The sequence below is a fragment of the Genypterus blacodes genome, unplaced genomic scaffold (assembly GCF_046128005.1).
Source record: "Genypterus blacodes isolate CSIRO-AG114 ecotype Tasmania unplaced genomic scaffold, CSIRO-AGI_Gbla_v1 ptg000019l_1, whole genome shotgun sequence".
Classification (NCBI taxonomy): domain Eukaryota; kingdom Metazoa; phylum Chordata; class Actinopteri; order Ophidiiformes; family Ophidiidae; genus Genypterus; species Genypterus blacodes.
The window spans coordinates 3,306,387-3,332,794 of NW_027466832.1; the positions used below are offsets into that span (position 1 = coordinate 3,306,387).

Genomic DNA, 26,408 nt, shown 5'->3' on the forward strand with positions numbered 1-26,408 from the left:
TGTACATTTATCACATGTAGGGCAGTGTCCATAGAAAAAACAGTGAAAGGACAGTGCCTTCTTTGTTTTGTCTTTCTTACCTTGACTATACCCCACTTAGATTCTATTTTATATAGCTTTAAATCATCTTTAAACAAGCTGGTGTGCCATTCATGGTGGTTTTGCTAATGCAGAGAGTGTATTCAGCATGATCTAGCGTAGATATTAATACATTGCGCTTGAACAACCATCTTTTCTTAACAGAAGTTTTGCCTGGGAGATAGAGAAAACAGCAAGATGTTTGAGAGATCACCTACATTCTACATGTTCTTTCTTTCTTTCTCTCTCTCTTTCTTATGGCCTGTTCTTGCTGAGAACAATCCTTAGGGTTCGACCTCCTGTTCAGCAAATAGCAAACCGGCGACAATGATTCCTCACAGTCTGCAGGCACACCAAAGACACTGTTATAACAAGGTGCACTGAGAGAGGAAATGTGTAAAACAAACCAGAATTGATATAAAGGAATTATTTTATGATTGCTCTCCTGATGGCTGAACAATTTTCTTTCAATTCTGCTGGGATGCACAGTATGTCAGATAAAATAATAATAAGTTTGCAGCAACTGTCCAAGTGATTTCATTTCCCAGCATTTCCCAGCTGTTGAATTGGTGACCAGAAAGATAATATTATCATATGACACAATAATTGATAAGAATAAATTAAGCTGCCTGAAAAGCAGGGACAACTAAGCAACCACACAATGCCCAGCATCAGTTAAAAAAGAAAAACTGTTACTGGCCGATTGGGGGCTTTCATTCTCAAATGGAGTGCCATTCTTTTAAATATCCATTCTTTTTCTCAATTGTAGTATTTCCTTATTATAACTCTAACGCAAACCTTATAGGAAATCTATTCGATATGGCATAGCCAAGTTCAGATTGTTTTAACTATTCTGTCAGATTCCCCTGCGATTGACATCCTTCCAGCTCCTTTGAGAGCCAGCATAATTCAGTATCAATCTGACCCGATGTGCTGCAATTTAGTACCACTGAGGATGCAGACAAATAGACTAGCATGTTAATGTCCATGTCAAATGTATATGGGGTCCATAGTTGTTGTCTCCCAAGTTGTTTGTTTGCGCAGTCAATTTTCATCTGGTTTGAGAGAGATTTGTCTGACGTGTCGTTTAGAGAGTGTGGACTGTTGATTGTGCATGAAATATTACTTAAAAGTTTGATCTAACATCACTATTATGACATTATTTGTGGGGTTTCTCTTACATTTTTACACACTCTTGTGTGAACCAGGCTTAAACTTTCAGAGCTAATGGAAATAGAAGCAATAAAAAATATGTTTATGTTTGTTCCTGCTCATGTTTACTTTATACAACATTCTCACTGCACAACTCAGGCTGGTTAATGTACTAAATGCATACCCATTTTGAAGTTTACTAACAGATTTTGTTTACATTCTGACTCAGGCAGCAATAGGAAGTATGTTACATATCCAATCTGAATTATGCATTTTAAGAACACTGGTAATACAAAAGAATAAATGACAAACTCAATAATGCGATCTCAACTGAGCAATATGTACAGTACATTACAATGATAGACTGTAGTTTATACACACATGATACATTCTATAATATGACTAAAATGTCAATTAAAATTTCAGCAGGATGGAATTACAATATTTTTTACAAAGATACACTGCTTTTCATTTCAGATAGACAAAATATACAATGTTTTTTAAAAGCAGTAAAACCCATCCATCCATCCAATCACCTAAGGAGATTACAGCATAAAATGTAACAACATGAACTGTAGATTATGTCTCTATGTCTGTTACAAATAGAAAACTGTTTAGATGACTCTTGCAATGGGATGTATAGCTACTATAATGTTTAAACTGTTTGTCCTCAGACAGTTCAAAGAATTCAGTCTCACTAGGAATGCAATGCCAAAAAGCTATGTGGAGGGATTTTACACAATGACAGCCAGCCATCATACAGTAAATGCACCATTACACTGAGTTGCACAAAAAATACATTATATTAAATTAACACTGATGTATATTTACAATTAACAAACTCTCCCTGAAAACCAACTTCTTTGTCTACATGATTTATCCAGCATAGTGGAGAGGTATAATGCTAAATTTCCAATTCATTCAGCTGTCTCCACTTTTAGTATGCACATGTCAACAGTAATCTGGAAAATACGATTGAATCACTCATTAAAAAGGGATATATAACCTGTTGGCTGGCAGTCAATGTGAAAGTGTGAAATGAAAGTTCAGTTAAGAATTTGATTTTCTGTCTGGTGAGTTCCAGCCATCACCAAGATTAGTCAAATATGACAAACATGATGTCTGACTTGCCACAGTTGACCTGGATACTGAAAAACTTTTTTGTGCAAAAGGCAAAAGCGTTAATGCTCAATTCCTCTCATCTTTGTGAATCAATAATACGCCACCCCGCTAAGTATTAGACAGGCTGTGACAGGCCTGAAGAATCAATGCAATGCTTTGACCTAATGTCTTTTTACATGAATTTACAGTCATTGCGGGTAATAAAAAAAGTGTCAGATTTAACGTCATTCAGGGCAAAAAGCATCATGCAACCATGTTCCCTCATTTATAAACACCTGTTCCAGGCCTTTTTTAATGTTTACATTGAGGTGTTTTGTATAACCTCGGATGAGAGGTGAAACGTCTTCAAGCTTTTACCAGCAAGTCCAGTTGCCTAAGATTTACTTTTCCTTGGATATGTATTACCACATTTGAATGTTAGGTGAGTTACTTATAAAACACACCATCACTGGGTAATGTTTTAAACAGTGTTGGGTTAAATGATCAACGTATCTGATATGTGAACACCATCTGTTGCTCATTTATTTGTATTAATTATCAGTTTAAGCAATTTTTGATCTGATCTTTCACACTGATTTACCTAACACATCAACCCCCTGTGCTGTGCCAGTTCTTGACCAACTCACACAAAGTTGGTCAGACTAAACTTTAAGACGTTTTTCCCCTCACATGCACAGAGAAGAAAGGTGGAAGTGTGTGCCTCTCAACAGAACATACATTAAACAGGAATGTTTTCTCTTATCTGCGTTAATGTAATGACATGTGAGTGCTGCTAACAGGGAAAAAGAGAGGCAAACAAGTCAGCTGCCAGGATCTTCTGGAGACTTTGAAGCAGTGTCTGTAGACTGCAGCTGAAAAGCTGAAGCAGGGCAGCAGAGGCATAAGATGGCTTCTGAGTTATACTTTGGTGCATCATAGCAGCACAACATGGCAGCACACACCAAGCACACTGTTTATTTATTACTTTTTTGTCAGAATTTGAGTTTTCAGGTTTCTGTCTTCACTAACCATTGCATTTGTTGCATCTGCATTCATGACACACACGGTAGGCTCCGTAGTTCAGTGTGCATATCCAGGAAGTCTTCAGTTCACCAAAGATGACAGCTGGAACACGTGTTGCCTTGGAGAAGGACCTTTATATGGATTTCCTGCTATAGCATTCAAGGACGGTAGGCTTCCAGTTTGTTTCATTCAAAAGTGTCAGTGAGTCAAGTAAAATTATAAAAAACAGCGAGCCATATGTGCAGTCCAACAAGTGCAACTGCACCAGTCTGTGATATTTGTAGTTCAGAGTTTTCTGCCCTGTTTGTAATACAACATAATGACCGACAGGACAACAGCAATAGTCTGCTGTGTCTGCCTGCTGTATGGTGATGCATTACCCTGGTTCTGGCTTCATTGTCTTTTGAGTGAGACAGTGCTGCTGTACACACTGCTGAAGATATCTGCAAAAACACAAAAACACTCAGGTCAGTGTCACTTTAAATAAAGATCAGCTTCAAGTTATACAACATAGCAAACAGCCATGAGGGCAAAACGGCAAACAGTGGCATACAAACACAGCATTTCAGAAGTGGAATACAGAGTCTGTCTGCAGCAACACTACAAAATAACAGAACAAACAATGCAGCTTTAATAGTAGCCTAAAAGAAAGAGTCATAATATTGAAGCTTTCAATATCTACAACAATATCAGTCAGTCCAGTGCAAAAACAATTTGTAGGGACAGGGGTAATCAAAACAAACAGCTAAAGAGGGCTCCACTTAACCAAGTGAAGGTCAACTGTCACTGCCTGGAGTTCTGTCCTCTCCTCTCAAATATGAAAAAGCCCCAAAAAATGAAGAGAATGAAGCCGAGAATTTGAAAAAAACAGCAGAGGGATAAGACAAGGGATACTTGTTTGTGAGGAGAGACAGAACTCCCTAATGACACAAGAGAGGCGACAAGCTCTTCAAGGACCAGCCTTCAATGTGAGAGGGAGTGATGGTGAGGAGGTGGATCAGGGACAAAGCAAACACTGAAGCAAAGAGACTTGTGGGTGGACTTTATCTTATGAATGTATCCCAAATGTAGAGTGAGTGAGTGAGTTTTCTGAAGAAAAGGTGATACACAATATGTGCTCACACTTGAACATATATATAGTAAGTACATACAATTTCTATGAAAGTGGTTTAACACCTAATCGATAGCCTGAATGTGATCCTTAACAGAAGAAATGAAGCACTAAATGATGCTGACGCTCCTCTGTCTGCTCTTTACAGTCATCATTAAGAGTTTTATTATCTGAATTTAGGGTTTAAGTGTCTTGCCTCCTAATTGCTAAAATTAAGGAATATCTGAGGCATTAAATTCAGAGATTTAAGTGATACTAATGGACATGAGCACACAAATTGTCCAGAAATCAGGAAAAAAGGTGCATTGTTGAAAATGTTAATGCTACCATAATAAATCATGGTCTCCTATTACCTCTCTCTATAACAGAGAAAGATAGGATTCGGAGGGTGTGTGCAGCAGTCAGTGACTATCATGCTTTGTTAATTCATCTCCAGAGGCCAAAGCATTTCCACCCCATCATCTCCATATGCTTCCATCCGAGTTGATTCCTTTCTAACAGCTCCTCCCTATTCTAAAAAAACAGCTCAACCTTATCCCTCAGCACAAAGCCAGGTGTGACAGAATAAAGGTGAAGTAAAGGAGGGCAAGTAAGTAAGAGAGCAATGTTTTATCCAGCATTGCCCCAACTGTTTATTTACAGCTGAAGAGCTCCCAGCTTCCAGGATCAAACACAAATTCATACAGTATGTGGTTCAGTGTGATTGGCATTAATTTGTTTACCTTTAAAACAACAAAATCCATAATTCCATTCATGTAATTGCCTGTATTAACACGTGTCGATTAAAGATCTGGAGAGGACATCATCATGTATAACACTCATGGCTCATGAACTCCTGAAGCATGAATTGTTGAATGACAATTATTTTAATTGAATCAAGTGACTTAAATTGATATTCTGATGATGGTACAGAATGACTATCAGGTCATTTATGTCTGCACAATGTCTGACACAGTTTTTTTGGGAAGTTGGCGTATTCTTACCAGGTGTAAATGCTTTTCAAGGGGCCCTCCAACTTCCAGTTCTAAACTTGATGGAAAGCCTCTAAAAGCAGAGTTTCTTTTAAACTGAAGTAGCAGAGAGAGCAGAAAAGGTTTTTGTTGAGTGCATGACCTCTCTCTTTGTGCTATTTATGTAATAACACTGGGTTCTATTAGGGTCCATTCAAACAAAATAATTTTCCTGATGTTGTGGGCCGGTAAAGCCCTTTGATACATTGTATGTGATATTGGGCTATACAATTAAAGTTGACTTGACTTGACTATAGAGTATATTAATACAGTCACAGTGCAGACATACAGCACCAGGATAGTAATAGGGATATGACAAAATTGAATTGAGCCTAGGAGGTTATGTACTGTTCTCATTATCCAGTCCCCAGCGCACTCTCCTCCTGAAAAGTTGACTTTGAGGCCAGAAATAACATCCAGACTCCTGCATGAGGCATCAGAAAAAAGTAATTCCCTCTTTATTCTCTTCAGATTGTGACTCGACTGGTAGAATGTGATCAGAGTGCTAATGTGTTCTCATTCTTTATACAAACACACAGTACATTGCCAACAGTATGGGGGAGGATGGGGTAGGGAAGCTTTGTTATGAGTGTGAAATGAACACCTAAATTTGGAAAGGTGCAACATGCTCGAGGGAGGGGTGTGTTTGCAAGCTTATTAGCGCTGTGTGGGAAAATGTGTCTGTCAGCAGTATCTCGCTCACACAAACACATGCACGCACGCACAATGTGAAAAATACTTTGAGAGTGCATTTAAAACTTACATACTTGAAAACACAAGTACAAAAGTAAAACAAGTATAAGAAGTTATATTTTCACCTGAAGATAACAAAAGTGTTAGAAGCTGGAGATGAGATACTTTCCTGCAAACATCCATTTAGTATCTACAACAGTCAGACAAATGCAGTAGAGGTCAAAGTACCAGTAAGTAATTGAGAAAAAACACATCCCTTTTCTTATATTCACACTTTTTGTGTGAGTATTTTCTGCCAGTGGAACTTTCAACAGATGTCTCAAATTGCCTCAAATTGCCGCCTGATATAGCTCAAGAATTCTCCCTAGCAGCTTTTGTAATCTGCTTTTTTACAGACAAACAAAACAAGAAAATGCAAAACACGTACATAGCAGTAACCAGTATTGGTACCCCATCAAATAACAGTCTAACTTAGTCCCTATTATGTAGTTTGGCCAGTTTAGAATTTTGCTGAAACTGCTAACTGCAAATGGGATGTCAAGTAAAAGACATACAGAAAACAGGAAGTACCAGAACAAGATGGTGGTGAACAAATGAGTCTGAAAAAGTTACAATGTGGGTACAATTTGTTGGAAGACATGACGTGAGTTGGACATCTGACATCATTGATGATTGTATTGCATTTTTCAGTACTACTACACAAAGTTATACTCCATACTATGGGGCGGCTATGGGGCGGCTTGGGTCGGGATGGTAGAGCGGTGGTCTAAGGACTGGATGGTTCCTGGTTTGATTCTGGGCTCCTCCTAGGGAGCCTGTTGAAGTGTTGTTGAGCAAGACACTGAACCCCAAACGCCTTTCCATGGCATGCCTCTACCCTGAATAAATTGGAATCTCATAATCTATGACTGTAACTTCAAGCAAATTGACCTTGATTGGTCTGACCAGAATATTATTCATTGCCTTAATTGCAGTATAGTAATACATTTTTAAAGAGCATGTAAATGCACTGAACGTAAATCCTGGGGGGAGCCCATATATAACATTTGTAGCTATAACTTGTACTAGGCGAGAGGCTCACTTAGGGCAAATAGCCTTTCTCATTATTCAATTACTCCAATGTTACAATCAAGAAGTAAGTAATTTATCGAATGTCATGTTGGCTTCATCGGGGTCCATTTCGTGGCCTCAACTTGCAATTTCATCTCCCTAGTTTCATGTTTGGGGGTTTTCTAGATACCACTTTGTCTTTTGTGAAAACTATAAAACCCATAATTAAGTCAATAGGAGAAATAATAATAAAATAGATCCAAGCAGTGCATCTCATCTGCTCTATTTCCTGCCTGGGCTAATTCATGCTCCAAATAGAAGTGCTTTGTCTGGGCAACAGAAAGTCAGCTTTTCTGGGATACTTGATGCGTAATTCTGAATGTTTTTTGCTGATATTCATGAAACTTCCCAGCAAACACAGACAAGTTATTAATACCTGTTAACTTACAGTCTATGCAGGCCTGTACATGCATAAAGATGTGTCATCAATATTTTGTGAAATGTTTTATGCCAGTCTGGAACAGGATCCCTTGCAGGAGGTTTGTTGTTGAAAATGGAGTGAATGAGGCCTAAAACAATCAATCTAATTGTGTATAGCTCCTCAATAATGAAGGGATCAAAATAGATCAGATGTTCTGCTCTATCAAAAGAGAAAACATTTTGCTTAAATTGAAACAATGCATCACAGTTTTCTGCTTTTAAAGTTACAATTTGTAAATTATAATTCAACTTCAATTTATGTTCTTTACATTGCTGCCAAATGACGATGCATGAATAAGCGGCACAATGGTACAACTTTTCCATGCGCACAATTGGATGATCAGTGCATTGTAAAAGGCAGAACAGCAGATAGAACACATCGCTATTAGCATCACTTGAACAAGTTGAAGACATGAGAAGCAATATGGCCCACTGGGCTGTCCCATAACAGGAAATGACAATAATATAGCTGCAGGTGGTGTGAACATCAATGACCCAGTGATCAGTTCACCAGGGGCTCCAAAATGTATGGCTTGTACCATCATCTTTGGATTTGCATTATCTTTACATTCTGATTCTCTACATTTACACATCCAGGTACAAGTCACCTGTTTCAGATTTCTTACTCACATATGGAACATAGCTAGATGTACATGTCCACATAGATTGTGGACACGTACACAATAAGAAAGGTCAGCTTATATTACATTTGTGAACTCACGTATCACACATGGAACACTTAATTTATAGAGGCTAACCAAACAACCAGTGTGGATAGCCTCTTTATAGTATAGAGTATTTATATATATAGAGTATTTAAAAAACACAATGATTGAAATTCTCAACACGAGTGCCCTAAATAAAGTTTAAAAAAGATTCCAAAGTTACTTTTGCTTGTGTGCTTGGTACAGGTCACACATATCCGTGTTTTAAAAGAAAAAAACAAATTGCTAGAATAGGCAGATGCGGATCTCAGAAGATGGGCCAACTAGTGGGCTGGAACACCCCAAATACAAAAAATGCCAAATGGAACTCACCACTGTCCATTCTCAACCTCCTCCACAAACTGGACCAGCTCGCTGGGTTTACGAGACTCGTATGTCAGCTGCACCTGGAAACATTCAGGAAAGGACACAGTTAAATGCTACTTTAAAATCGGACAGCTTTTGGTCTGTATTGCCAAATATAGCATATGCATTTTAAATGTTTATTTTACAATATGAAAAATCTGTACACCAAGAGAAAAATATGGGAGCACTTGAGCTGGAGCCCAGCCGTAGTCAGCAGGTTCGCCACCCCTGCTTTACAGGTTGCATCTACAGCATATTTAAATATATGTGTGTTGCACTTCTGTTGTGTATGTCTTTACAGTTGATATTTTCTACAGTTGAAATGTATTGTTTACTGCAAAAACGTGATGTTAAACTTTGTCCTTGTCTGTGTGTTCCAGTCTGCCATAATGTCTCTTTGCTGTACATCACACACATTATAATGGAACTAGAAAGCCTGTCATACCCAGTAAACCCATGCTGCTATAATCTCCCCTCTTCGCTCTCTCTTCCCTATATTCTAAAATGTCAAGTCGGCACTGCCTGCTGCTAATGACACATGATTCCATCGGAAATAATTAAGCAGTAGAGGGCTGCTTTTTCAGGGGATTGGGAGGGGATTTCATAGAAAATAAAAGAGAACAAAGTGAAGGGTGAGTAGGGAAGAAATGGGGGTTGAATGGAAAGTTGTCGAGGGACAGAAAGTGATGGTACAATATGATAATTTATGGCAGACCTCAGACAGATTAGAATGGGCAGGGCCAAGTCATGCTTCATGCTACTCTTTACACAACATTCAGTTTATTTCTACAACGAATCTGAAAAAGACCCTCTAATGCTCCAAGTCATATGCTGGAACCAAGTGAACGTGGCTGTGCTAGTATTAATACCAATTTAATGTTCAACGTTTACCCTTGAAGATGTTTTTCCATTCATCGAAGTTGTCAAATTACCAGGAAGCCATCTAAGCAGCATGGTCCAAGTGTCTGCAATTGTTGTTGATGGCCTTTCTACTGTGTATACTGTTTCCCCCCTCAGTGTTTCATATGTTTGTTGTCACTTTGGCATGACAATTTGCAGCAGTGGGGATGCATTTTAAATTGTATCCACACCAAAGATCAAACACCTTAACAGAAACGGAGCAACATAGTCTACAAAATAAACTGCACTGATCACATGACTATCACATGATCCAAGAAGTCACCTGGCCCAATGTGTGAATTATTCTGAGGATTCTGAGGATAAGTGCTGGGTGACTATTTGGATGAATTGTGAAACATCTAGTTGCCTCAAAGTGGCGCGTTTACACACCAACCTCATAGAGCTGCAATGTTGAACGGTACCTACATTTTTATTGCTGCCTTCTTCTTCTGAAGAGTTGGAAGATTCTTCAGCACTGGAAGGGATAGTCTCAAAGTCCTCTGTGTCCATGGAAGGTAGGCGCCGCTGAGTCCAGCCTGAGGGAAACAATGTAAATACAATAGTAATGACCAAAGTGTACTCATAACCTCCACAGAATATGTTTGACATGATTTTGTGTTAGGTTTTATTTGGCAATAGGCAGGAGCACTTAAGTGTAAATAATAAAAGAATGTTAAATTGACTAGCCAAAACCAAGGTGTGAACAATATCCTCAACTTGTGCCTCAACATAAGCCCTACAGTTCAAAAGAAAGCCTCCAGCATGACATGTCACAATGTATGTATGTGGTATGAGATGGTAACCTGTGCCAGGCTGTAAGATATCAAGTTTAATGTATGTTAGATTGTGCAATGTCTGGCATATCATAGTCCTACAACAAAGAGGAAAACATTTTGCAGACAGAAACGCGTAGTCCATTGACAACCAAATACACAAGGTGACATACAGGTGAGGAGGGACCTGTCCTTCCCTGGAACTATTACCTGGTTGTGAGGTCGATCTAGGGACTGCAGAGGCGCTACCAGCAGCAGTAGCAGTACTGCTGGTGATGCTTTGGCGTTTTCCAACTGAAGCCATTGCACCATGCAATGTATCTAAAGGAAAGCCAAATGCTTTAAACCATTACAGTAACACCTAGACTCACCAAAGGTCAGTTTTTCAAAATCAGAACCCACAAATCACACAAAAAGTGAGGAACTGAACAGATCAAATTAAATCACCCACTGCATTGTGCTATTGTTGAGTCTCACATAGCATAGCAACGGTTCTACTCATGCGGAAATGAACCAAGAAGACAGTCTTACAAAAATGTGCAACCATCACACCATGCCAAATCTGCAATAAAGGGCTTTATCATTCATTTTATACTCATGCAGCATGTTGAAATGTAACATCACAGAAAAGATGATACCACATCACAAAATGACACCACAGCTACAACACACACAGTAAACTGTATACAAACACAAGCTGACAAAATACTGCTATTCACAAAAATGCATGCTTAAAGCTTGTACATTACATCTATGTACATACATGTACCTTCATAACCAAAGGGAGTGGGATCACTTTTTATCTCATGTCTCTTGGTTTTTATGCTAGCAGAGAGTGGACCTGGCCAGGGAAAACACATAGGAGGAAGAAGCTTCATTAAGTCCTAAGATAAAACAAAACACAAGCTGCCCTCAAACTAAAACTAAACTAAATATTTCATTTGTAATGGGGTAAACAAAGGCTCAGGCTCAATCTATAATAAAGCCCCCTTCCACACAAAGGCGGACTTTGGGAGTTCTACAAGCACGATGCACTTCTGTCTTTTCTATCTCTGATGCCTCCCCCTGGCTGGGAAAATTCCAAATATCACATGTTTAGTTGCATCACTCACTATGTTTTAATATGCACTCACTATTCAGAGTATTTGTCCTTACTGTAAAATGATCTCCTAGTATACATCACATGATGCATTGCAGTGTGAGTCTTGAACAAGGTGATTCCTGCCAGTTTCATTCATATGTAGGTGTTTACATGCTGTTTGAAAAAGGTTTTCCTTAGTACAATCCAAGTTCATCTAAACATATAATGGCCATTGACCCATTCACCAGTGCTGCAGAGTACAAGGGCCAAGGTTGACAAAAACAAAAACAGAGACACTTTGAGAATTAAGTCAAATATCTCAGAAATAAATGTTACCAGAATGACAACTTTTTCCTAAAAATATTACAACTTCATTCTCCAAACTGTCTTTTATTTTTCTTTTTTTTTTAACAATGACCAAAATTTGCCATGTGATATTTGGACCAATCTTACTTTTGGCGTTTCATCCTACAATACAGTATACTGTGGTCTTGAAAATATCCATTCATTTTTGGATTCAAACATTTCCCTTCCCTTATTTTCCTAAGTCAAGCGAACGGCATCTTCTAATGACAATCCATTTCCAATACAAATTACATTGTTTAAGTCTGTTTCTGTCTTGAAATGAGGGCCAGTGTCTTGAAAGAGGATAGAATAAGTCAGATCTTACACACCAAAAAAACCTGCAAGCCACACACTCTTGTGTGTCTTGACTACATGAAGAGAAGTGAGACAGAGGAAAAGAACAGGTGAACTTCTCATCTGTATTCCTGCAGTAAATTGCACTCATATTATCACTTTGAATATCACCTTATGTTCCAAATGTCAGCTTATCAAAATTCCTATTTCCTTACAATCCCTTAAAAACAGTTCATCTGTTCAGGTTATTTTTTCCTGCAACATTGTTTTGATTCTCAGTGAAGGCTTGACTTGCTCTATGAATCTCATACATTTCAAGTGAGCAATAAATGGACAAAACTTAATAAGAAAATTGCCTTCTTCACTTTGCCATGACTTCCCTCTCTCTCTCTCACACACACACAGGCACGCACACAGGCACGCACGCACGCACGCACGCACACTTTTATTTTACTCAAAAATGTAATACCTGGGCTAATTTACCATGCAGTTATTTTTAAAAAGCTACAATAAACTGGTTCCTAATCATTACAATTAAAAATTGCATACAATTACATACAATTATATATTTTTTTAATATATATATTATATATATAAAAAAAGACTTTCCTCCAAAAATATAATTCAATTAATTAATTGATTACTTCAATTTATGTTTTTACAGATATTCATCATGTTGTTTTTCATCTTCAGATTGTAATTTAGATTTAAATCTTCTTTTTGTTCAAGTTGGTATTAGTTTGCATCATGACTGTTTGAGGTACCTTTAGTGCGTCGTTTGGCAAAGGAGGCAGAGGAGGACGAGGCAAGAGAAGAGGTGAGTGAGAAGCGACGGGGAATCTCTGCCTCCTTAGCAGCAGGTTCTACAGCCAGCAAGCGACCAGGGGGGGATGAGAGCGAGAGGGAAGAGATAGCAGAAGGGGTGGGGTACGAGAAAATGAAAAAAAGAGAGCGACAGACAGAATGAAAATATAGAAAAAATATAGAGAGAGGTTATATGTGTTAATTGTTTGAAAGCATTCATGTTGAAAAGGTTTACACAACCTTTAATAATACTTTTCCTACTAAAAACACAGGGGTGCAAAATGGTTTTCAGGAGTAAATGAGGAAAAAAAAGCGTAAAGTTTAAGGGGAAATGCACAGTATGATGTAAACGTGAACACAGCATGAACATAGACAATTACAGAACAAAGAAAGAACAATCTATCATCCATCATTGATAAATTATTAAAAATGTCACTTAAAATTGTGGTTGTAGTGTTGCACATGTGCACTCAAGCGCACAAGCATCCATTTACATGTGGAAACAGGTAAATAGAATACATTTGTACAGGCAAGACAATATCAATATTCTCAGGTCAGAGGCCATGCTTCAGTCAATCAATACTATATGCAAATGGATGGAATTAATGGAATTGGACAGGACTTGTGACAGGAAGTACGCCATGTGAGGAAATACATGCACAGGATATTTATGCCAATCGTTTTGCCAATGGAGCAATGGAGATTTATAATGATTGGTATGCTGTTAACATAATAATGAACAGTTTTCCAGCTGTTTGACTTGTCAGTTTATTTTGTCAGTATTTTCCTCAAAGCTCAATATGTAAAAACAAACTAATGTGTAGGTAAGGATTTGTTTTTTGATGGACCTGGCTCTGTGTGCTGTGTTCTTTATGTGCAAATGTCTTCACCAGGACTTGTCAGATAGGATAGATAGGGTCAGCCTGAGAAATAATTATGAAACTTGTACCAAAAAACGCAGGCATATGCGCAGGAACCAGAGATATGAACGGGCAAAGATTACAAAAAATCACTGCAATTGGGTGATGAGCAGGAGCACCCACAATAACATATTTGTCACAATTGAAGGGCTGCCTGCTGGGCTTTGCTCCCTGCTGTAGTGTATCATGAGTTTAGCTAGAGTGGAAATAATCCATCCTCTAAACCTGTATGTAAAACGAACAAAAACATGAAATCGTGGAGTGAATGTGAATCCTTGCAAGGTATCAGACCAAGCAAAAAAAATTGCCACTTCATTTCAACCGTTTCCTCCTGAGTGCTCTAACACGCTGTGATTATTGACTGGACAGATGCAGCCATGAAGTGGAGGGTGCTACAGAGAGCACTCTCCTGAAATGCGGGTCTATTCAGCATGAGGACATCTACCATCCACACAGTATTGATTTCCATCTCAGATGGCAAGCAGTGCTTCATTGCTCATGGCAGCGTATGAAAGTGTATGTACAGTGTGTGTGGCTATACTTTACTTTGGAGGAGAATAAGAACAGTGACTCCAAACATTTCTACAAAGAATAAATTAATGTTCTTTGTTTCTTGTTTATTGGTTTGTATTAGTATTCGTATTTGATCAAATTTGCCATGTGTTAACTGTGGCCTTTATATAATTACAAAAAAAAATCATAAACAAATACTTTGAAGTAAAACAAAGTTAGTGCTCAGAATTATCAGCAGCCTCATCTCTCTCTCAAATACATAAGTAAATTGAGCTCAATATCCTGGAGACTAATTTATAAGATTTTCAGACATATAGTTTGTTTCCGTTGGAATGTTGCATATATTCTTGCTTAGTTTGAATTGACAGAAAAAGTCCAAGCAAATCAAAATGTTTCAACAAATGTCAAGTCAGCGCTCGCTCTGTTCATTGCTCCCCATGTCTTCCATTGATGATTTATAAACAATTTGATTGTGTGGACAGCTCATTTATCTATGACGGAATATGACAGTTAAACTGTGATTTGCTCAAGAAATGTCAGAAGGCATCTGAACGGTACATACATCCCTGCTGGTCCTCATCATTTGGTCTAAACATTTGGTCAGCAGAGGATTTAATTTGAAGACCAAAGGGAGATCAGGGCACACGTTTCTCTTCTCCTCTCCTCTTCCCCCTTCTCCCTCTCTTCTCATCTACACTCATATGATTAATTACTGTGAGCTCTTTTGCTCTTTAATTGGAAATATCAATGTGAAAGGTTCACCCCTCAACTGGAAAAATTATTATTTTACTGCCTTGAACTGTGTATGTCCATTTAAAGTTACTTAAAATGGATTTAATTGTACAAAATGTTATATTGAGCATATTTAGTACATATATTTTATATCATCTATTTCATTTCCTTTTCACATCGATTCATTTTGTAATCATCTTTATAGTGAATGGCGTTTAAACTATTTTTTCACTATTTGCTGTAGCTTCATTACTGTGCATATAAATATATAATGATTTTGTTGCTGACAGTCTGCTCCTCCTTTACCACACACACTAACCCTCTTATCTCACTCATTAAGACTGTGTGGCTTCAAGTGTTGCTAGGCTGCTGCAACAAGGAAAGCAGAATCTGGAATCAAGGCCAGTCTTCCTCCAGAAATGTTAATATGCTTCCAAATGTCAAGAGGACTAGAATATGAGAGGTGACATTTAGCACAGCAGTGTACCTCTGAAATTAGTCTTACTTGGAGTCTCCCTCTCTCTCTCTTTCTCTCTCTATCGCTCTCTACATATGCATCTCCTGCTGTCCCTCTGTCTGTAAATGCTCTCTCTTTGCCTTTGCATTTCCAAGTCACAGTTTCCTTGTTGCAGTGTGGTCAGACACAAATATGAAGAGATAAAAGGAAAGTAGGGGTACAGAGGGAGATGTGGCCTTTATGACGAAGAGACACCAGCAACACAGCCTCTGTGCTGCTGACAAGCAGAGACAGCGATAGTGAAATTAATAGAATATTTGGGTAGATCTGTGAAAAAGATTGGACCACTAGGGAGAGACACGTAGTAGATGATGTTCTTTTTCTGCAGATGAAGAAGATGATTATCATTATGATGACAGTGGTAACTGTCAGTCAAATAAAATGACAAGGATGTCTATGGCAACCGTAGTGATAATTATAATTCCAAGAAAGAGAATGACAATGAATGTATAATTATACCCATACAATTTACGAACAGAAGCTTGATGGCAGCATCGGTCCTAATGCATTTGATATTGATGTGGGAAATGATGATTATAAAAAAAGATGAAAGGTGATGATGCAGACAGGAATACCAGCGATGAAGGAGATTTAAGGTGGCACCAACAGTGGCAATGTTGGCAACGCCATTACCTGCAGGAAGAGACCTTCTGTTGGAAAGTCCCTGCAAGGTGAAGCGTTTCCGAGCGTTAGCAGCTGATTGGCTGGCTGAAGAATCAGCTGAGAGGGGTGGGCAAGAGTGAACAAGAATTAGTGCAGCAAGGAAAGAGTAGAGATTAAAAAGTAGCTGAGAGGAGAAAAGTGCAAAATCATTTCATTTCAGATGATCAAATGTGTCATTTTGCTTGTCATAGTCATTTTCAACAGTAACTGACCACTGCATTTGCAAGAGCTTTGTCAGAACATTTCCACAGATATTTGCAAATGTGTTCCAATCATTATCAATCATTGTCAGACAAATCCACCACCAGTAACTTACCAAAAAATGCCATACCAAAGATATGATAGATGTAAAAATGTTATCACAGTTTTTTAAAAACACACCAGCCAACCTGGTCCATATGTTTTAATCCTATCTGAGACTCAATGAATTATTGTCCAAGACATTTGACATCCTTGGTAATGTCCCCTCACTGAATGTCCTCTAGACCCGGCACACACATACCATAGCCTTTACTAGCCTTAACTCCTTAAGTCCTAAAAATTGCATTTTTGGTAAAAACATTAAATCAAACTGCAATGACTGAATCAACCTTTGTTAAACAACTGCATTGCAGATAAAGCAGGGATCTTAGTTTTGCATTTACCATCTTTCTATACTACCCCTTTTTGCTCCTCTTTTTTTCCTCTGCTAATTGTTCTTTACTTAAATTTTTGGAATTTCTGAGAATTTAAGAAGATTTATGTGTAGCTAGCTCAGGGGTCAGCAACATTTACTATCAAAGGAGTCATTTTGGCCATTTTGGCAAAAGAAGAAACTGTCTGGTGCAACAAGACATGTATTTGAGCCTTATTATGAAGGAAAAACAGCCTATTAAGTCTTAACTAACATTACTAACCATCGTAAATGAGCATTCAATAAAATGTTAAACCACATGTGGCCTCTCTGCAGTGTGCTATACATGATTATTTGGTACTTTAACTGCAATTCCATTACAATAATACCATGTTTTGATGCATTTATGAAATTATAGAACTACAATAAAAAAATAAAAAAATTGTTGGTGGACGTTATTACCAACAAAACAGAACAATTGTGAAGTGGACAATCTCTGTTCGGTTTGGCCCATCAGAGTTTATATACCAGCACAGCAGCTCTGTTTGCTCAGTACCATTCACATCCTCATCACAGGTAGCTAAGTCTACTGGAGCTGAGATGATGTCTCACTGATATTCTAATGAACAACTTCTTCATGTATTCACCACCCGGCAACAGCTCAATCAAGCAGCAGTAGTCGAGTTATCTGATCTAATTTCTTACAAGTAATTTGCAATTCAGAAATCACTGTCTTTCTTCCAACCCAACAGGAAAAGGCATCGGGTAGTAGTAGAATTCAGTATATCTCCATATATCTATATATACATATAAAGATATATAGATATATAGATATATTCAGAGAGAGAGTGTAAGCTACACATCAGCAGCTACACATTTTTACAACTGGAGAATGTAAAAATCACTTCCACCAACAATGAATGACAAAAAAATAACCATTGTTCAGTGCCATAGAATTTTTGTCAAAGCCACAGGGAGCCACTAGAGATGGGCAAAAGAGCTGCATGTGGCTCCAGAACCGCAGGTTGCCGACTCCTGAGTTATGTGAATATCTAAAAGTAAAGGTGCATGATCAGATAGAAATGCTCGAGTAATCAGAGGAAACAACACACGAGTCGTGACTGATATATTCTTGAATATGATTGATGTACCAGGAAGAAAAAAAGAGAATCTTTGGAGAGGTTCCGAAATCTCCAGGGGTCTAACCACACCCCTCTGGGTCATGAAATCAGAGAAAGATTTAGACATAGCTGATTCAGAGAAAGTGCAAGGATTTTCGAGATCTAACATTGGATCTTGTCCAGAAATTAATATATTATTATATTTAGATCAAGTATATTACTAAGTTATCTATTAAAGAATCAGCCATCAAACATCAGTGGATGAAAGTTTAAGTATTATTTTTATTAGATATATAAGATTCATCAGTCTCTCTTGCACGCTGTATGGCATTTGCACAGTCGTTGTAGGAACCTGACAATAATGGACCGTGGTCGCTAACAGGACTTTGGCTTCGGCCAAGCGGTTCATCATCAGGAACTCTCATGACGTTGTTGTGATGCGATTCGAATTCAAGGTCTTCACACATACTTTCTTATCAGAACGTAACATCATCTTTCCAGGCAGAGAGCGAAACCACTTTCCCCTCACAATATCTTTGAGTGAGCCTCACTTGGTTTCCTTAGAAGCTTTGTCAGTGACAAATTGTGTTTTCAATTTGTGAAGGTCAGCTTTGATTATGGCCAAATAATCTCCCAATGCTGCTCCGAGTCAGATCAATTAGACATTTAGGATCTGTAATTGACTACTAATTCATGCTTCGGTGCCCCCGCGTCGATATCTATTCGATATTCGACATTAAGAATCTTTAAGTGACTAATAATTCATGCTTCAGTGCCCTTCGGTGTTGGCGCTAACATGTAAATAGAAAAATTTCATTAAAATCAACAGGGTAATTAAACTAATCTACCACCGTAGTTACTGACACTTATCTGTCGGTAACTGGCTAAGTAGATATTCGTTCTTTGGTAAACATGAGTGTTCCCTTCACTTTCAGTGACCAAACCTGTGCTGGAAGCATTAAAGGTATGCATCCTTTGTTTGACACACAGCCTGCAGCTGGACTGAGGGGAAGAGCACAGAGCACCTGGTTCACCTGGAGCCTTAAAAAGCAGACAGAGTCTTCATCAATGGCCCCAACAACACACTGAAAAACTCTGTGCTTTCTTATTTGTATTTATCTACAGTTTATTAACATTTCTGTACTGTTATATTTTATACTATTAATTGCCTCATTCTTGTTTGGCTTGTACGTCAAAGCACTTGAAATATGACGTTTAAAAAATCAAATCAAATCTCAGTCTAAAAAAGCTGTGATTTACAATCTGTGACATATCTGTAGCAATGTAGGGTGTCCCAATATCCTGCCATTAGAAAGCATGATGCTGACTACTTAGTTAACTGACTATCCTGTCTACGTAAGCAGCTGACTATGTAGGCAGCTCACTAGGTATTGGGACAGACCCAGAGAGAGAGAGAGGGAGAGATAGTGGGTAGTATTTTATGCTTATGAGAGATGTGCAAGTTACTTTCAAGTAAGTGAGAAAATCAGTCTTGTCAGTATAGGCTCTATTGAGGAAAAAGTGTGTGTTTGTGTGTGATTAAGTCGAAGCAACCTTTTTGGATCTCAGTGAGACAATATGTCATATAGCCTCGTCCACCCATTTCTATCAGAACAAATGATGCCTTCGCCTTAACCTTTCGATGTCTTATTGGTTTGCTGCCCTGCACACCCTTGGTCTTCATGAGGTGTAAAAAAAGAAGCTCTATTTTACATTATCATAGGAAGATACATTTTCTCCTTCAGCTTTGACCTCACTCAGCACTGCTTCGGTGCTGCTCACACTCCCATCCCCCATCCCAACAGTGAGAATAGAAGTAAAGGTTAGGGTTGTTTTTGGTCTCACCTTTCAAATGAGTGTCTGGCTGCTATTATAAAAACAACCTTCCAAAAACATAGCTGTCTGTACAGATCCATTCACACATCCTCCTCTCTTCTTTTCTATTACTCTCTCTAATACTGTTTACCACCTTCTGTTTCCAACACTCCCTCCATCATTTGACTGATCTTGTCTTCATTTTTAAAATGTCTCTATGTGTATCTCTTTATCAGTTGTTGTTTTCTGTCTCATGCATTCCCTTTCTCTTTATTTGTTTTATTAAATATTTTGATTGATGAAAGCATTTGACATGACAATGAACATGCAGCTGAGACATTTTGGAGATTGTTTTTTATACACAGAGGGGGAGAGAAAAAGAAGAGAAAAATGAAATAAATATTGATGAGACCTAGGAAAGGTGATACACATGTGGTCGAGATGCATGAGGAGACGAGGAAACGGTGACTTGAGTTGTACCAGTGTGAGGATAGTGAAGACACATTGTCACAGTTCTGGTAGATGGGTCCATGTGTGTCACACATGGCCATATGCGGATTGTGTGTTTACATAGAGTGGGGAGAGAAGCAAAGACAGATAAAAAGAAGAGATCTAAAGCCATAAAGAGAACCATGCTGTGTAATGTTCATGTTAATTAAAACACAGGGATGGCAAACATGGTGACAGCAACTAATCACAGCCAGCAAAGGTAATCAAGTAATCATCAGTGTTGTTAGTTTGATGATCTCATAGGTTTTTACAGGATGAAATACCATCATGCATGCAGTTTTGTAACACATCATGGGCTGTGGTGAGAGAAAAAAAAGAAAAAGGGGAAATCCCACCCAAAGACCCACCCCATCCAAGCAGCCACACAACTCCACCTTCACACACCCCCATCCTGGCCTGCCTGCGATAAAGAAACTATTTGGTGTTCAAGTTTCCAGTCATTAGTCTGGCATAGCCTGTAGATCTGTAAAGTAGGAAAAAATGGTAGCCATTTGTACAATAACTTATCGGCGTGTCCCCTCATAGTGTATTTGTCTCAAGTTTAAGGAAAAACAGAGGGAGGGGTGAGGGATTTACACTGCAAGAGCAGGCACTGTTTGGCAAGCAGAGATGTGAAACTGATCATTTCTTTTTGCGCAGTGTTTAAATCAGTGCTGTGCTGAAGATGGCTATATGAGGGGAAGATTGAAACTGCAATATGGCTGACATTGTGTTAAAGTATCCAGACCAGTAATTGTGTAAACTGGGGCAGAAGGAAAACATATGGCTGGTATTGCAGTGTAGATTCAAACATCTATCACATTTGTCGTTTACCTCTGGGTACATTTCCGATAGTCTCGATTAGGAGAAGTTGACCCTGTGTTAAACGTTAAACTAGATGAGTGCCAGATAAGCACAGGACGAAACAGCGTGTAGTTTACATATAACTTCCTCCCACCATTCAGTCTCAAATTGAAAGCCAAGCTCATCCTCCCAGGCGTCCCTTATTTTAGATTTAGATTGGTCCCCTAGGTCCAGGATTCGATGATAAATCCAAGAAACTTTGAAAATTTGAAGTGTCTGATTTGGATTTTTCTTCATTTACTGTTTGTCTCATATGTTGATGTATGATATATAGACCTATCAGATCAATACAGATGTCATATGTGTGTCACTGACACTACGATTTACATGTACTAAATGTGTCCTTTCTGCAATTAAAGGCAAATTATGATCAACCTGTATCCATGCATGATATCAGCAGAAATGAAGATTGATTCCAGATTGGTGATGTAGGAGAAAGACATGAGGAAAAGGGTCTCTTGATTATTCTTTACCATTTGATACTTTAACATCAGAGTTTTTGGGTGAGGAGATTTACATCAACAAACAAAATGAGTAAGTTGAATCAATCAAACACACTGATGCAGCCATCAACAATAAAGGGTAGCAAATTAGCAACCATCGCTGCTGGCACAAGCAACACCCAACGCTCTACTGGGGACCCTGACAACTTGATTTCTTTTGTATGACCAGGTTGATTGTGAAGATGGATTAACAATGGACAAGCTTCAGGGAAGAAATCTCAATGCTGATTCAAGATTCAATTAGATCTCTGCCAATTTTTGTTGACGCACTACGTGCCATGGTGAAGACTTTACAGAGGTGATTAACATCCATGGAAAACCTGGCTGGTGATAACTTTGGCCATCTCAACATGCCTGAGGCGACCATTGCCAAGCTACAAACTGGAAACCCACGACTTCAAGACAAAGTGGATGACCTGGAATGCATTTTCAATGCACAACAGGGCTGTGCATTGTAAATGAACGGTTCAGTGAATGATCCAGAGGGAAGTGAAAATGGCCAGGACCCAAGTCAAATTTGAGTCTGTTGTTTGTTGATGCAGGTAATAGGAAATTAGGTCTTGAGAAACCCCCAGGACACAAGAGAGCACATTGATCTCTGAAATCCAAGCCTAAAGCAATCCCCCAAGAAGAATAATTGTGCTTATAAAAGTGTTTTCACCGATCTCAGGAAAAGAAACAAGGCTTTGCCCTGCAGGGCGCAACCATGACACAATCTGAGCTGCGGATTTAGGGGAAAGTTCTGATGATACTGGATATGTATGTATGTATGTATGTATGTATGTATGTACACTCTCTCAAAGAAATTTGCAATTTTTATGCATCAAACAAGCTCGAACATGGATGGAGGAACATGGATCTGAATGCTACATCTTGCACACTTCGATGCTTCATTTTTAGTTTGTGTGTAATCAAAATTGCCCTGAACACAACCATATCAATCATTGCCAATAACTATGGAGAAATATTATTTTATAGCCCCTTAGAAATCATACATCAAGCGATTTCAAGGTCCCAAGATTAGGATTTAATCTTAAAATCCTCTAAAATGGTACAGTAAAAGTATTTGATTTGAGTTTGTGTGTAGTCAGAATTGCCTTAAATACTAGCTTTAGGGAATTTATATTTGATAGCCTCTCAAATATCAGCGATCAGACCATTTCAGGGTAAAAATGTGTTACCAGTTTACTTTGAAAAATGGACGTATTCGCGCTAACTTCGCCAGGTTACGTTTCAATGCATCAACCCTGAAGGCAATAATACTCGTGCACTCTAAATATAAGTGCGGCTGATTTGACTACAGAGTATCAAATGACGGCTGGTTTGAGCACAATTCTAAATAAATAAAAAGTTCTCCTGTTCACCTGAAATCCCATTCCCATACAACTGGCTCCATGCCGACATGCCATGGTTTACGATTATCATCAGAAAGCTTGGACCCCTTTCAAAGTTGCTTGCAACTCTAATGACAGTGTTTTTTCTTGAACTTAAGACAATTACATATACAGTGAGATGATCTGCCAATACGTTTTTTTTTTTATTACGAATGACAGCCTTTTATGTCTTACTTTACAGACTTGCAGGTTGTGCAGGACTAAAGGCTTGTTTGTACTCTTTGCTCCCAATAAGCTGGGGTGGGCTGTATGAATGTTGGGGTGGCTAGGTTCCTGTTTTTATTTTATTTTGTTGTTTTGCTTGTTTTCCTTTTTGTTTCCCATTCATGTGTACTAACTAACCTTATGACTTTTTATCATTATTTTGTTTTGTATGTTTAAAAATGTTGCTACAATGTATAACCGCATGCTCATTGTTATGTCATCTGATATTGTCTTCAGTCAAAATACTTTTAGAACTTTTAAAATAAACCTCTATAGACTATTATTATCAAATGGAAAATTGAAGAAAAATGGAAATTCGGATATTGCTTAGCACGCAAGAGATTACAAATAACAAGCAGAAGCAGATCGATCGATATTCTATTCAGAAACACTCTCTTCTCCTTAGAACACTTGCTGTGCAATCTAGGGCTGCAAAGCAGTTAATAACTGCTTTTCAAAGACCATAAATTATGGATGTTCTCATAGACATTAACTTGACCAGCCACAATAAGTCAGCTGTAGTTAGCCATATGCATGCACACACAATGCAGACATATTTCCTGTTACCATCTGTGAAAGCCCCACAACACGCTAAGGTAAGGCCCTACAAGTTTATACTTTGCTTTTCTTAAATAAAAATATTTTACAAGATTTGCTTCTACGTCTTCATCCAAACTATACAGAAGTCCAGTCACCCATAGTGACGACTGTGTTTCCTCATGCAATGATGAGCTTGTGGTCACACTTTAATGACATTTCTTCTAATATAATCATAGAAATACAGAGAGAAAAACATTTACCCTCATTACGCTGTGTCAGAGTGGTCATGATATTAGTAATATGAGCAGTTAAAGAGCTAATCCTTCCATGGGGCTCAGAGTCAGCTCTCCTTGAAATGTAAACTATTGATGAAAACACACACTATTTCATCCAACTCACATACATTCATATATTAGTCTCCCTAGTCACATCGTCAAGCTCTTCCTTGGGGATCAGAAAACATTCCCAAGCCCAATGGAATGTATGCATTCTAGGTGTGCCATGTGTTTTTCCAGTTATTCATGCCTTGACTACCTATCCAAAGAGGCATCCATGAAGCATCCTGATTGGATGCCTGAATCATATCAGCTGGCTCCTTTTCATGAAAAGGTGCAGTGGTTCTACTGCAAGCACCCTTTTGATGTCTGGGCTCCTCACCCAGTCCCTATGAGGGTGAGTCCTGATACCCTGCAGAGGAAACTCATTATGGCTGCTGTCTGATCTCATTCTGTCAATGAAAAATGTTCCTAACATCAAAATGACCTGCTGCTCCTTCCTTTACCCCATCTTTATTAGCCCTGGAAAGAATGAAACATGAAAAGGTAGACGATAATGCTGCCCCACAATTCCTTTCTCGCAACAGAGGACTCAGAAAGCTATTGTTCCAACATTTTACCACTGTGTAATGAATTTTAACACAGATTTAAGTTAAGTTTAAGTAAGACATGTATTGTCTAACATTATATTTAACCAACACGAAAATGTATTTGGATTACATCACTGAAAAGCTGAATTTTATAGTCATAAATGCAAATGCATAATTATGACCTACATCATTGTATTTTATGTCATTATCTGTATTTTAATCGGCTGCTTACTTGTGAGTAGCTTTTTATTTGGTTGGACCATTTTTTTCTATGGAGCTGAACTGTGCCTTGGAGCTGAGCTGTGGCTAGAACATATTCTCCACTTTGCTGCTGCACTCAAAGTTCAATTTTGAGCATCTGCCAGTGACATTTCAAACGTGAATAGCCGTATGTGACGTAAGTGCAAATGACAAAATTATGGCGGAGAAGCTCCAAACACAACACTAATGTAAAAAAACAGATGAAATGTCAGCATTCACTTCACCATGCATGCCTTTAAATTTAGCCATGAGGTTTTTGATGAATACATATTTGTGTTAAAAAGGCATGTTTATGTCACCAGGTGAATCTCCTGTCCTTTCTTGCTTCTTGTAAATGTACGGAAGCTGAGGAAAAGTACTTTCTGTGAGTCACTTTTATACTCTAGGTGTTATCAGGTCAATTTCCTTCTCCTCTTTCTCATTATTCTCTTCATTCTCTTCTCCACTTAACCACTTTAAACTAATCAAAAAATCGTGACAGTCATTGGCTTCAGAAGGGAATAAGAAAATACATGGGTAGCGCTATAGATGTTCATACATTCATTTTGTGTATCGAGCACTAAACTAAAATGTGTTCATGTTGTCATTGGTGCTGGTTATGGGACGTTCAGATTTAATATGTACAGCCTGTGTTTACAAATTACATGTAGATGAAATTACACATATTTGAATACAGAAGTATGTTTGTACTGTGTATGTGTGTGCACTGTATGGTCATTTCTGTCCGACACCAACAGTTTCCTTCTTTCGTGGGTTATTTGTAACTTTTATAGTTCTTATTCCATCTGAATGCAGTGCCGCTTTTCTAGAGCTTAAGAACTCAAAAGCATGGCAGCTTTTGCAGTATAAATAAGAGAACAAGCTGATTTTTGGTGGGATTCGCATTCATGGGCACTGAGTGAACACTCACCTCGCTTCTGCCTCATACTGGGGCTGGGGTTGGCCCTCCTGAAGCCGGTCTCTGGACTTGATGAATCAGACTGTCGTAGTGCCACCTTGCGAACATTCCTATTGGATCAATGTCAACCATTTAAACATCTTAAATAACTTTCTTTGACATCACTCATAAGCCTGCAAGATTTGACTACAGACAGATGTGTTTCTGACGTAAACTCTGTTGCATGGTATATATTTGATAATTTATATATTTTTTATCATTCTTATATGATTAGTAAAACTAGGCTACAGTTTATTTGCGTTCTTACCTCATGGGGGCACTGTAGATATTCTCGGAGATCTTTTGGTGGAGCTGGCTCGCCTCTATACACACAGAATAAACATTACATGTTGTTTTTTCATTTTTATTTTCATTCATTTTTTATACTTGTTCTCTGCTATGGTGCTGAATCTGAATCTTATTGACAGCCTTCTTCGATCTCTGTTACTGTCACTCTCTCTGAGCCCAACCAAAATAAGGTCAATCTAATTT

General features: G+C 38.3%; 1 protein-coding gene across 6 annotated transcripts in view; it reads right to left on the reverse strand.

The window, feature by feature from the left end:
* Window positions 1-1,321: 1,321 nt before the first annotated feature.
* The window catches only part of mcf2l2 (MCF.2 cell line derived transforming sequence-like 2), an 87,455-nt gene continuing 62,368 nt past the window's right edge, over window positions 1,322-26,408 (reverse strand). For 4 of the 6 annotated variants that reach the window (XM_076141646.1, XM_076141648.1, XM_076141645.1 and 1 more), the window contains 6 exons: window positions 26,185-26,239; window positions 25,890-25,987; window positions 10,652-10,762; window positions 10,095-10,204; window positions 8,736-8,809; window positions 1,322-3,797 (listed from right to left, as the gene is read on the reverse strand). In XM_076141646.1, the coding sequence (XP_075997761.1) occupies window position 3,797; window positions 8,736-8,809; window positions 10,095-10,204; window positions 10,652-10,762; window positions 25,890-25,987; window positions 26,185-26,239 (449 nt within the window). In that variant the 3' untranslated portion in view covers window positions 1,322-3,796. The remainder of the gene's footprint in view (window positions 3,798-8,735; window positions 8,810-10,094; window positions 10,205-10,651; window positions 10,763-25,889; window positions 25,988-26,184; window positions 26,240-26,408) is intronic. The other 2 variants (XM_076141650.1, XM_076141649.1) reach the window with 1 other exon arrangement.